General features: G+C 37.9%; 1 protein-coding gene across 4 annotated transcripts in view; it reads right to left on the bottom strand.

Moving 5' to 3' along the window:
• Positions 1–1468: 1468 nt before the first annotated feature.
• The window catches only part of Slf2 (SMC5-SMC6 complex localization factor 2), a 50611-nt gene continuing 38650 nt past the window's right edge, over positions 1469–13429 (bottom strand). For 3 of the 4 annotated variants that reach the window (XM_046449870.2, XM_046449872.2, XM_046449871.2), the window contains 2 exons: positions 11664–11732; positions 4771–8135 (listed from right to left, as the gene is read on the bottom strand). In XM_046449870.2, the coding sequence (XP_046305826.1) occupies positions 8100–8135; positions 11664–11732 (105 nt within the window). In that variant the 3' untranslated portion in view covers positions 4771–8099. Of the gene's footprint in view, positions 3067–4770; positions 8136–11663; positions 11733–13429 lie in introns of those variants that run through there. The other variant, XR_009227309.1, reaches the window with a different exon arrangement.

The raw sequence follows: 13429 nt of genomic DNA, 5'->3' as shown, positions 1-13429 counted from the left end.
CCTTTCCAGCAGCAATTCAGAAAACCCCCTTGGAATCAATTCCTCAACTCCTTTAACTAGGATGTTTTTCTGCAAACATAGGCCCTGCCTCCTTTCTATTGCCTCAATAAAACCTGAGCTCTGGACATGACCCAGACCAATCCCCTCCCCCACTAAAATCCATGACAACATTGATCTAGGCCCAAGAGAAGGATCAAGTAAAGGGCCACAGGAATGGACTCTTGCATGTGTCCAGGAGTTTGAACAGGATCGAGGCTGCATATTTAACTGAAGGGACCCTGAGAAAGACACTTCATCCTTCTTTCTGGAATCCTTAAAGCTCAGAGTTTGGTACTTAATCCTATAAAATCTCATTGCTTGGAGTGCAGTGTGACTGCAGACTGCTAGACAGCAGGACTCATATCACACTTCCACCCCCACCCCTTAAACTTGTCTACCAGCACTATGAAAACAGGGTGTGTGTGTGTGGTGGGGGGTGGCTTGGAGAAACACTCATATTAAAAAATGCACACACACTTTATAGGGTGCCCAGCTAAATTTTTTTTTTTTTTTTTTTGGTAGTACTGAAGATTGAACCCAGGGGCATTCTACCACTGAGCTGCAACCCCAGACCTTTTTATATTTAAGGAGGTCTCACTAAATGGCCAGGCTGGACTTGAATTTGCAAATCTCTTACTTCAGCCTCTGTAGTAGCTGGGATTACAGGCGTGCACCACTGCTCTTGGCTCATTTCTTTCATTGTACCCTCATCTCATCCTGAGGAATTAGTAGTCCCATTTTATAGATGGGAAACAGGCTCTAAGAAGTTAAGGAACTGGCATTGGAATTCATTCGGCTTATAGAAAGTTCTCAATGAAGACTGGAAAAGTCCGAGAAAGGGTATGCATAGGAAGCCTGGGAATAATTATCACTAGGCAAAGGCAAAAATGTACAAATTGGTGCAGACTGTTTGGGGAGAGTAGGGAGAAGGGAAGGGGCATGCAAGAGGCCAGTGAGTTTGATTTGATGAAACAGGAAGGTATCTAGAGGGAAATAGAAGGGAAAAGTCAGATCCCAGCTTGGAAAAGACCACAGAACATCCTGAAAGAGCTGATGTAGCAAGTGAGGAAGTCGGTAAGACACGGTTAAGAAAGATAAATCTATAGTCCTTATGGGGAACTGGTTTGGAGGGAACAATGGGGTGGGACAGGAAGACTGCCCGCAACAAAGTACTTGGCAGGAGAGAAAGTAAACTCAGGGGCTAAGGGGATTGGTAGCATGACTCCCAAGTTCTCAGATTCAGTGCTAACTTCATATACCTCAGGAGTGGCAAATAGGCCAAATGGTAGGTTCTGAGTCTCAGCTTCACTGAAGCAAGCTGTTCTCTCTTCTCAGGTGTTCCTAATGCAGACTCAAAACTTTACATTTTTTCTTGTTTTTGCTTTTTGCATGCTACTGGGGATTAAACCCAGAGAGAGGTGTTTTACCATTTAACTATACCCCCAGATCTTTTTATTTATTTATTTAGTGGTGCCGGGGATTAGAACCCAGGGCCTTGTGCATACAAGGCAAGCACTCTACCAGCTGAGCTATATATATATATATATATATCCCCAGCCCCTTAGATCTTTTAATTTTGATACAGGTCTTCTTGCTAAGTAGCTCAGATTGGTCTCGAACTTGAGATCCTTTTGCTCCAGGCTCCCAACTAGCTGAAATTACAGGCAGGCACCACTGTACCTGGCTAAGATACTTTTTGGTGGGTGTGTGTGTGGGGGGGAGGTGGGGGTGGTAGTCGTGTGTGGTTCCTGATGTTTGAACCTAGAGTGCTTTACCACTGAGCTATACCCCGGCCCTATTTATTTAAAAAATTTGGAGATAGTCTCACTATGTTGTGAAGACTGGCCTCAAATTTATAATCCTGCCTCAGCCTGTGTAGTTGCTGGGATTATAGGCACATGCCACCATATCTGGCTAACCTCCCACATTTCTAAAATGAGCAAAATGTGATTTTAGTGTCTTACTTTCAGTATGGCACTTGGTAAACTGTCATTGGGCAGTTAATTTTAGTTCTTTTTGTTGTTGGTACTAGGGATTGATCCCAGGGGCACTTTACCACTGAGCTACATTCCCAGTCCTTTTTTAACTTTTTAGACAGCCTCCCAAATTGCTGGGATTGCAGGTGTGTGTCACCATATATGGCTACTTCAATACATTTGAAAATGTGGATTCAGACTATAATCCATTTCTTTTTTTCCAACTTAAAACTGTGAACCTAATCAAAGTATCAGATCTGAAGGCAGTTAATGGTGCTTTCTATAGGAAGTATCTTTTGACTTGATTCTTCCATGCAAATCAAGGTGATAAAATATGACTGAGGGAAATATTGACAGTATAAAAAACTTGAAATCAAACTTTCAAGAAATGAATCCTAACCCAGCCTTAACTCTGTGCCCTGGGACACAAGGCACATTATTCTATTACTCATCCTTGAAATCACCACTCTTGCTACTTGATAGGGTGGCTGTGAGAAGATCCCATTTGGAAACCCTGAAGTACTTTACACATACACAATACAAATATGAATTTTGTTTTTGCTAGGCTACTTTTCACTACTCTGCTGAAAGAAAGTGGCTGATAAGAGTGCTCCTTGTCTTCACCAGATTCTCAGCCACCTGCACACCAGGATTGGTTTGGGTCCAGGCTCAGTTACTCACTGCAGCGGGGATCCTAGGTGAAGGGGGTGGGTATGAACTCCTGAAACTTGAGGCTCCCTGAGGCAGAGAACTCTGGCCTAGTCAGGTTGTCCTGCTTCCTGTTCACTGTGGCAGCATTTCTGTTCCTGCTTTGCCATCTCCATCTCTGGTCTGCCCAGCATTTTTCCTTTAGGAGGTGTGATCTTTATTTTGGCCATATATACAGCTGAGGTGTTTCTTCAGCAGGGACTGTCACCAGTTCAACAATGCTGTAGTCTCACTGTTCTGTGCCTCAGAAGCCTGTTTTGCCTGCTAAGTTTTCCTCCAAGCCAGTCTTCTTGGAGTCAGACCCAAAGCTGGGCATTCTGGTTTGCCCTCTCTTGACTCCAGCCTAGGGAATGGTTAGCAAGGAAAAGGGAGTATCAGGACATGTCCATGAATGCTGGAAAACCACCACCCACCACCTCTTTCTCAGCTACTTGGCATAAGGAAAGTCAGAAACTTTATTTTTTGGTACTGGTGATTGAACCTGGGGGTGCTTTTTTAAAAAATTACTTATTAATTTACTTACCAGTACTTGAGATTGAACCCAGGGATGCTCTAACCATTAAGCAACACCCCCAGCTTTTTATTTTTTGATTCAAGGTCCTGTAAATTGCTTAGAGCCTTGCTAAATTGCTAAAGCTGGCTTTGAATTTGTGATCCTCCTGCCTCAGCCTCCCAAGTTGCTGGGATTACAGGTGTGTGCCACCATACCTGGCTCTGGGTGTGCTTTATACTACATTCTTAGCCCTTAAAAAACAACTTTTTTTTCCTTGACAAAATGTCTTGCTAACTTGCCCAGGCAAGCCTCAAACTTGTGATCCTCCTGCCTCAGCCTCCCAAGTGGCTAGGATTACAAGTATACACCATGACACATGGCTTTATTATTAAATTTTTACCAGCAGACAGGGCTAGACAGAGAACCATCTGGAGCTCCCTGAAGTTAAAGGAACAGAGCATACAACTATACTTTCTGGGGATAAAATTCAATCATCAGCACACTCCAGTATATCTGCTTAGGAGCAATTTTAATTGTCATCTGAGAAGAGTCTCTTAAGCAAAACAGTAAGAAGAGATAGGAATGATTGAGTTCTTCCCATATGCCAGGCACTGTACTGAGCACTTTTCATGCGTTAACTCACTTAATCCTTATAAACTCTGAAGTAGACACCAATGTTATTCCTCCTACTAGATGAATAAATAGAACTTGCCCAATATCAAATGGCTAGTGTGGTGAGATTGGGATCTAGGGCTAAGCCTAGGGGCAAGGTCAAGGCCCTTCTCTTATATCAAATAAGGCTGTGCTGTCTGCCATTAAGTACTCATAGGAGTGTTTCTGCTTCTGCCTGGTTGTCAACCCCTATCCCTCTACCCCACTGTCAAAAGAAAAATGCAGCATCCTCCAATTCATCTATCAGAAAGGATAATGAAAATACTGGCATTGTTCTGGAACTTGAGGTCTCCTGAGAACAATGCCTAGGCCTTCTGAGTTTGTTAGAATAGCTTCTCCTATAAGGGGTATTAACCTGTGTCTCCCCACAGTTGGCATACCCAGAGCCTTATCTACCTGGTTGGTCAAACGTGATCCTGAGCCCTGCCTCTGCACTGTAGGGTGTCCCCCTTTTTGGTCCTGCGCTATACAAAATGGCATCTAGGTCAAGGGAATTTTTTCTAGCCCTCTTTGCCCAATAGCTTAAAGTATTTTAACCTAGATACCAGCAGGTAAGATTCCTAAGAGCTATCTGTGTTGTTTGTTACTAAATTCTTACTGGCTCCTAAAAAGTGTCTAACATATAGTAGGTTCTCAATAGTTGTTAAATGAACACAGCAAATGAGGTTAAAAATGAGATTACTGAATTCTTTACTGTAAAATATACAGAAAGTTATTAACTGGTTATATAAAAGCTTTTGTGTTTTCCAGAAACAGGAGCTAATGAGCTAGAAAACTGGAGAAACCAAAGAGAAAGGAATAAGTTTAAAAACCAGGGGATGAGTAAGGGAATCAACAGGGAATTCCAGATACCAACCCCAAACAAATATTACCAAACACATGTTCAAACTGAGAAAAAGCAGTTTTAATAACACACACATACATTCATAGGACTTTAAACAAGATGTAGTATAAAATCTTAAAAAGAAAAAAAAATGAACGAAAAAAGGGAAATCTGCATTTACTACCTAAGAACTGGTGGACTCACTGGCTGACACGACTCTTAAGAAAACAAATGCACAGATAATGAGGTGCACCAACACTGCTGATGAGTGAGAAATAACCACCAAGATCATGCTTAACTGCTCTACATGGCCAGCCACCTGTACCTATTCTTGCCCCCTCAGAGACAAACCAGAAGAGTCAACTTCTAATTCTCCAACTCAAGTCACTTGTTAATGGGTCACTTCTCAAAAATTTTATTATTTCTTTAATTTAAAAATTATTCTTAAAGACCCTACACATTATTAGTGGCCAGTCCTCACCAACTATAATCTGTTTTAATAAAAATAAAAATGCAAATGCTCCAACTAAGTCTGGATGATAACATGCCATTACCTATCTTTTACATCTGGGGAGATTTTGTGAAGTAAAAAGCAAGCTACTACTTGCATTTCAAAACGAAAACAAAGCGCCAACCTTCCAAAGGTGACAAAGGCACCACTGCCATCAGGAGACAGACAGCAAAAGTACAAATGCTGTTACTTTACTGCTACGTAGATGTGTTTTCTGCATGAGCCTCTTCACTTAACTAACAGAACTATATTTTCAGCTAACAAGAAAAGCAGGTTAGAAAAGGCAAATGGTTACACACAAAAGCATAAACACAAGTATCTTAATTTTCAGCTTGCAATAAGGGTAATAAGTTTGACATATATATATCCAGATAATTAAACAAGGTGAATTTTGGCACAGTAATATTGCCAAACACACCACCACTCAGTGCAAGCTTTGTTTGCCAAGTCCCAAAAGCAGCCTGACATTCTCTGTGCAATGAACATTTTCTCCCTCTCTAACATCCCATTCACTGGGCAACAAGAGGAGGGAGACAAAGCATGGGGACTCAAGAGGGTGAAGGAAAATACTTTATTTGGGAGAAAAACCATGGGCTACTTGTGCTAAAACAGAATCACAAAATTTCTGAGAACCCAAATGCAAATGCTGACTGGACTATAACCTGGAGACTGAAGATGTCTACCAGAGTCATAAATAAAAGGGCCTAAACTGATGTCTGGCCATTTATTTTAAAGGGACAGATGAAATAGTTTTCTTTTAATGGAGAAAGACAATTAAAAATAGAGATTTTTCTTATTGGAACTGCTAAATAAAAATGTATCAAAGTGGTTTTAAATTTGATGGGCAGTTATCTGTTGAAACTGCAATACAAAAGGGTCACTTAAAAAAAAACCTGAATAACCCACTTGTCCCCCACCCCGTCAATGTACACAATTAGAAAATATTTACACACTATAATTACAAGCAATATAAGCAGTATTTTATACTTTGAGATTTTGTACACTTTACACAATGCAAAATGAGAAAAATATGAACACTTATAAAATTACACACAAATAATGTATCTACAAAATATTAAATTACAGAGTGAAAGCCCCCATTGTTGGGCAGATAGATGCCAGAGTTTCATCAAGCTTCTTTCAAATATAACTCTTTGTATCTATCTCTTTAACGTTCAGTTAATAAGTGGCATTTTGTAACAATACCTTTGAGAGGTAGTATCAAGAATAATAATATTCTTACCAGTAAACTCAACACAGAATAAAACATGTTGGTCTGATTCTTGGAGCCTCATTCAGCCTGGGTTCTTAGGAACTGGATTTATTTAGTCCTGTCTATAAAAATCTCTAACTGCCCAATGCTTGACATGAGCTCAAAAGTTACTGATGCTATTTGAAATGAAATTGAAATGATAAATTTAAGATAATTTTTTTTCTTTACTCCTAAGCCTCAGTTTAGAGGTAGAAAGTTAGTTCTTAATTAAAACTTAATTTCTCCTCTCTCAAACCATAAACATCAAGTCCAGTTCCCTTCACTTCCATCATCTTTTCCCCTACAACTAAAGACATGAGAGTGCTCAGGAGAGAGCAAGTCACCCAAGCCAAAGTTGAAAGAACAACAACAACAACAAAATAGTATTCTCTTTCAGGAACAAACCCTACTAAAAGAGACATTCAGTCAACAAAAGAATTTTTGAGTTGGCTAGTAAGAACCGGTTACTATCCAATGGCTTTAAAGGGCCCTTGGGCTAAAACCAGCATTGTATGCTTCTACTAACCCTCCACCATTTAAAACCAAAGGATGGCTGTCCAGTGTTTAAGAATTTAGAGCAGCTGTGATTTTCAAGTGCAACAATTTCAAAATACAAGCACACGAGCACACACATGCATGAGTGTGTGTATGTACACACACACATACACACACACACACAGTATCCCAAAGAATAAACACCATCCAGGTCTCTGCCAAAGTAATATACTCATGGAAACAAGGTTTTTGGAAACTTTTCCAGATATTTAAGTTTTTATAATAGAGACTTCAGTAACATGGCTACCAAGGGCCAGACTTCTAAGGTTTAACCAGTATTAAAAAAAAAAAAAAAAAAAAAGTGTGTGTGTGTGTATATATATATATATATATATATATATATGCATTTAAAAGCAATTCAAAACAAGCTGCATTTGGCATTTTAAAAACAGAGTCACTACAGCTTAACCTCTTCCTCTTATAGGGATCTGATGACATATCAAACTTCTGATTAATTATTTAAATGTGTTTTAAAAAACCTAATAGATGTATAATCTTAATAGTGAAGGAAAATGCAGGGATTGAAACCTATTGCAGTTTATAGAAGTTTACAGAAAAGATCAATGCCTTTGTTACTAAACTCTGTTCTAAGCAATCCCTTTGCATACTAAAATAACAAAGAGGGAAAATTAAACCCAACTGGAATTTGGTCCTGGTTTCTATGTCCAACTCCTCAAGTTGGTCCAAACTCTTTTCTTCCATATTTCCCATGATTTATCCAAGTGCCACAAATACTCCCTACAAAAAGATATTGGCTTGTAATTTAACAGGAGGAATTAATAAGGGCAGGTTTAGATTATGAGGTGCTTCTATCCTTTCCCTCCTTTTGTAAGACTCTGCTCTTTTAAAAGGTCAGTTGCCTTAAAAACTAAGCAGATCACATTTCATATCTGCTTCAGAAATGGCAATTTTTTCATTACCAGCTTCATACTAGATATTCAAGTGGCACATTTGCTGTGTATTTTCTTAGCATTCTATAGCACTGGAATCCATAGTGATTCTTTTTACTCTTCTTGGAAAGGCTCTTAACGAATTTCTCTTGGTTCATATTTTTGCTGCTATAACTTCTGTTAAGAATCTGGTACCCAGAAGTCATGAAGCTGCCCCTAGAAAAGGAAAGAAAAAAAAAAATGCAGAAGGAAAATTTAATCAAATTATGAATTAACCCTTATAAAAAACTACTAATCATCATGGGTTGTGATAAAAATCATGGGTTTTGATAATAAAAGTAATAAAATCTTTATATTATACATTTTTTCTAAAAATTTCAGATAATCAGGTTCAAATGCCACATTTTGTGATCTAACAATCAAAAGAAGTATAATGTAAACAGGATATTTTTTCTCACCATTGTACTCATGAAGGGTCATATTTTAGGAGATTATTATGTTAAACTGATTAATATAAGGTTTTGTTATTATTTTCTATTTTAATAACACATCAGCACAGATGGCCAGACTGAAAAAAGTCTACTGAGGGTTAGAAACTGAAAAAACAAAGCAGTATAAATTTGCCAGGCGTAGTGGTATACTCCTGTAAACCCAGCAGCTTGGGAGGCTGAGGCAGGAGAATTGCAAGTTCAAAGCCAGCCTTAGCAAAAGCGAGGCGCTAAGCAACTCAGTGAGACTGTGTCTCTAAAAAAAAATACAAAATAGGGCTGGGGATGTGGCTCAGAGGTCAAGTACCCCTGAGTTTAATCCCCAGTAACTGCCCCCTCCCCCCAAAGCCCAAATAAAACAAAACAAAACAAAAAATACAAAGGTCTGGGAATCTGGCTCAGTGTTGAGCACCCCTGAGGTTCAATCCTTAGTACAAAAAAAAAGTCAGATTTACTTCTGCTAGCAAATGAAGTGAACTATAAACAGTGTTTAGGCCCTGGCTACTCAGAGTATAGTCTCTGAACCAGCAGCATTAGTATCAATCTGAGAACTTACTGGAATTGTAGACTATCACAGGTCCCTAATGAATAGACTATCTCAGGTCCCTCAGACCTAATGAATCAGAATCTACATTTCACCAAGTTCCAAGTTGATTCCTATATTAAAACTTTAGAAGTTATCATTTTATTTATTTTTAAAAATTTTTATTATGATTTCTTTGTTGACTCATAAGTTATTTTTTTAAACATTTTATTTATTTATTTTTAAGTGGCGCTGAGGAGCAAACCCAGTGCCTCGGTGCGTGCTAGGCTAGTGCTCTACTGCTGAGCCCCAGCCCCAACCCTTAGAATTATCATTTTAGACAATCCTGTATTAGTTAGTTTATAAACAAAAAAGATGGCGAACTGTTGAGCAGATGTGAAGAAAAATGCCAAACTAGGCAAAAACCCTCTTTAAATGAGGCCAAAAGCATGAATGACAAAAGGAAAAAGAAAAAAAAAAAAGATATAAACTGGATTCTACAAGTAAAAATGTTTGTGTTATTAATGATACTACCTAGACAATGAAGACAACAGAGGAAACAAAATACTTGTAAATTATATATCTAATAAAGAACTTCTATCCAGAACACATGGAGAATTCTTACTATTCAACAATAAAGATAAATAAACCATAAACCATTAAAAAACAGGCAGTGAGTGGCTGAGGCTGTAGCTCAGTGGCAGAGCACTTGCCTGGCAAGTGTGAGGCACTGGGTTGGATCCTCAGCACCACATAAAAAATAAACAAAATAATGGCACCCTGTCCAGCTATAACTGCAAAAAAAAAAAAAAAAAAAAAAAGGAAAGTGAGCCTGGCACAGTGGCACAGGGTGTAATCTCAGTGATTTTAAAAACTGAGGCAGGAAGATTGCAAGTTTGAGGCCAGCCTTAGCAACTTTGCAAGACCCTGTGTCAAAATTAAAAATAAAAAGAATTGGGAATGAAGTTTAGTGGTAAAGTACTCCAGGGTTCTATTCCTAAGTACCAAAGGAAAAAAAAAAAAGGAGCAACAAATCTGAATAGACATTTCTCTAAGGAAGCTGTGTACATGGCCAATAGGCATATTAAAAGATGCTCAACACCATTAGTTGTCAGGAAAATGCAATTAAAACCACAATATTTCACTTCCCACTCCTTGAATATATAGTTTTAATAAAAAAGACAGATAATAATTGGGAAGAATGTGGAGAAACTAGAATCTTTTTTTTTTTTTTTAAAGAGAGAGTGGGAGAGAGAGAGAGAGAGAAAGAGAATTTTTTTTTTTTTTTTAACATTTATTTTTTAGTTCTCAGCAGACACAACATCTTTGTTTGTATGTGGTGCTGAGGATCGAACCCAGGCCGCACGCATGCCAGGCGAGCGCGCTACTGCTTGAGCCACATCCCCAGACCGAGAAACTAGAATCTTCAAACACTCTGGTGGGAATGTAAAATCATGCAGCACTCTGGCAGTTACTTAAAACACTGATCATAGAAACTGAGTTTGGTAGCATGTGCCTATAATCCCAGCATTTTAGGAGGCTGAGGCAGGAGGATTACAAGTTCAAGGCCAGCCTCAGCAACTTAGTGAGTTCCTATCTCAAAGTAAAAAATAGCTCAGTGGTAAAGACGGGCTCAATTCTCAGTGCTGCATGACAAAACAAAACAAAACCCACATATGAAAAATCAAAAAGCTCACAAAAACAAAAAAAGTTTAACATAGAATTACCAAATGATCAGCAATTCTACTCTCAGTTATTTGCTTAAGATGTTTTCATTTGTAAGCATATTCACACAAAAACATATATACAAATGTTCATGGAAACATTATCCATAACAGAAAATAGAAACAATTCAAATGTCCATTTCATAAAATGGACATGTGATATATCCATATAGTCGAAAACTGTCCATCAATAGAAAGAACATGCATACCACAACATGGATTCACATATCATTATGTTAGGTGAAAAAAACTAGTCAAAGACCACAGTGTATTTCATGTATAGGAAATGTTCAGAACAGGCAAATATATACAGACATGTTTAGATCTTAAGGGAGTGAGGAGGGGAATGAGAGTAGTGGGGAAATGGTGAATGACTCCGAATGGGTATGGAATTTCTTTTCAGGTGACAAAAATGTTCTGAAGTTAGGCTATGATTGTAATGGCATTCACTTCACAACTCTCTGGATATATTAAAAAGCATTATATACTTTTAAGTGGGTGAAATATTTATTTTATGTATTATATCTTTATAGAACTAGTAAGAAAAAAATGTTCCCTAGCTGGGCATGGTGATGCATGCCTGTAATCCCAGCTAACAGGAGGCCAAGGCAGGATTATTGCAAGTTCAAGGCCAGCCTGGGCAATTTAGTGAGAGTCTTATCTCAAAATTAAAAATTAAAAAAAGTAAAAAGGGATGGGGTTATAGTTCACTGGTAGAGCACTCCTGGGTTCAATTAATAACAAGGGAAATAAATGGGGGTAGGGAGTAATACTCCTTATGAAATAACCTCCAATTTGATGTATTCTGAAATGGGTTTGGCCACCTCTGAAAATAAATTAATGAACATAATAAAGCAAACAAAAACCATTCATACACAAACAATCTATATTATACTGGCATTTTTAATTTATAGACAATTAGAAGCAAGTCTTCTGTTGAACTTTGTTTCAAAAGTATGAAAAGTACCACTTAGTAAAACTATTAATAAATTGTTTAATAAAATGACACCTGAGTAGGCCGACAGTTCTGAATTATTTCCTGCCATTTTCCATGTATCCTGGCAACCAAGTCTTTCACCTTAAAAATATCAAAGAGGAAAATGTATCAGATCAAAACATCCTAACCTATAATCCATTTACAACTTGATACAAAAGATCTTAGAGCTTTGACAGACCCACACTTGGTTTGATTTTTGTTAAGAGAAAACATAAACCCTGCCTTCAAAGGAACTTACATTTTTGATCTGCTGGCTTTATAACAACTAAATAGAGAAGCTAAGGGTGGACTGTGTTATAGGGCTCAAGGCTTTAGTTGTTCCCTATCTTACCACCTTCTATTTGAAAGACTCAAGATCACAAAAACCATTTGTCATTTGTTCCTTTCCACATTATCAGAAGACCCAAAATTCACCACTATTCTTCTCCATGTTTTTACAAAGTGCTACGAATCCCCTTCAAATACCTGGTATATTCCTATGTTTAGAGGTTTAGCAAGTATCTGTACAAAACTCAAAGTTTACCACAAAAGCAAAATTCTGCCCCACTAGAGATTCTTGATTAGCTCTTGCCATAACTGCTTGAGAAAAATGTTTTAAACAAGGAATTTTACACTGCCCGAAGTAAATTACAACTTCTGCTTTGTTCCCCATCTATAGTTCAGCAAATTAAGTGTCTCCAAAATAAGTTTTCTAGTAGAGGCTTTTGGAGAGGCTTGCAACTCACCAATTTCAGTAGGACCACCTTCTGAAACAATTTCCACAGACCACTGTTGTCAATTCCATTGTAAATAAGAGAAGCCTTGGTACTAATCTATGCTAGGCCCTTGGTTTTAAGAAACATAAAGAATGTCTGTAATCTCAGTGATTTGGGAGGCTGAGGCAGGAGGTGGTCCATAGTAAGCATGTCTGTCAGTAGTGGTCACAACCACCAAGTTCAGAATGTGCTTTGAGAGGTAGGGCTTCCCTTCTAAGGCAAAGAGTTATTGTGTATTATATCTTTATAGAACTAGTAATGTGTTCTAATTTCTACAATTATATTTCTGTACTTAACTTCAATGCACTAAAGTAAATATATACTATATCCAAATGCGTATTAACCAAATGACTAGCCTTTACAGCTAATTAATGTGAGAGAGAAAAGTTACAATGCTGAGAGACAATGACAAGCCAAATACCAGAGGAACAAAAGAATCCACTTTACATTACAAAAACTAAAAGATGATTTGGAAATTAAAAAATCCTTTTAAGTTTTAAAAAAGCATTATTTAATTTTATGTTTCAGGAAAAACTCACATAATTAATACTAAGGTTGCTTTCCTACCCTATGGTTCATAAATTTGGTTTTTCTACTATCTTTAAGTATACAAAAACCTTTGAAGAAAAAAACAAAACAAAACAAAACAACTAGCAGGCTTATCGTTGAATCATTTCCATTCTACAGCTCAGAATGGGTGACCCAGAGATTTGAAGGGTCAAATGAAATATTCTAAGAATAATAGTTGCCTGGTTGGGTGTAATGCCTGTAATCCCGTGACTTGGGAGGCTGAGGCAGGAGGAATGCAAGTTCAAAGCCAGTCTCAGCAATTTAGCAAGGCCCTAAGCAACTTAGTGAGACCTTGTCTCAAAAAATAAAATGGGCTGGGGATGTGGCTCAGTGGTTAAGTGCCCCTGGGTTCAATCCCTAATACCAAAAACAAACAAACAAACAAAAAACTCAGCTAACCTCATTTCTTCTTTAAACAAGTTTTCAACCATTATAAAATTTTTTTTTAGATTT

The sequence above is a fragment of the Marmota monax genome, unplaced genomic scaffold, assembly GCF_021218885.2.
Source record: "Marmota monax isolate L192 unplaced genomic scaffold, Marmota_monax_Labrador192_F-V1.1 WCK01_AAM20220418_F8-fsc00004, whole genome shotgun sequence".
NCBI lineage: Eukaryota > Metazoa > Chordata > Mammalia > Rodentia > Sciuridae > Marmota > Marmota monax.
Note: the sequence above shows the minus strand (reverse complement) of the source record. Positions and strands in the feature narration are given on the sequence as shown.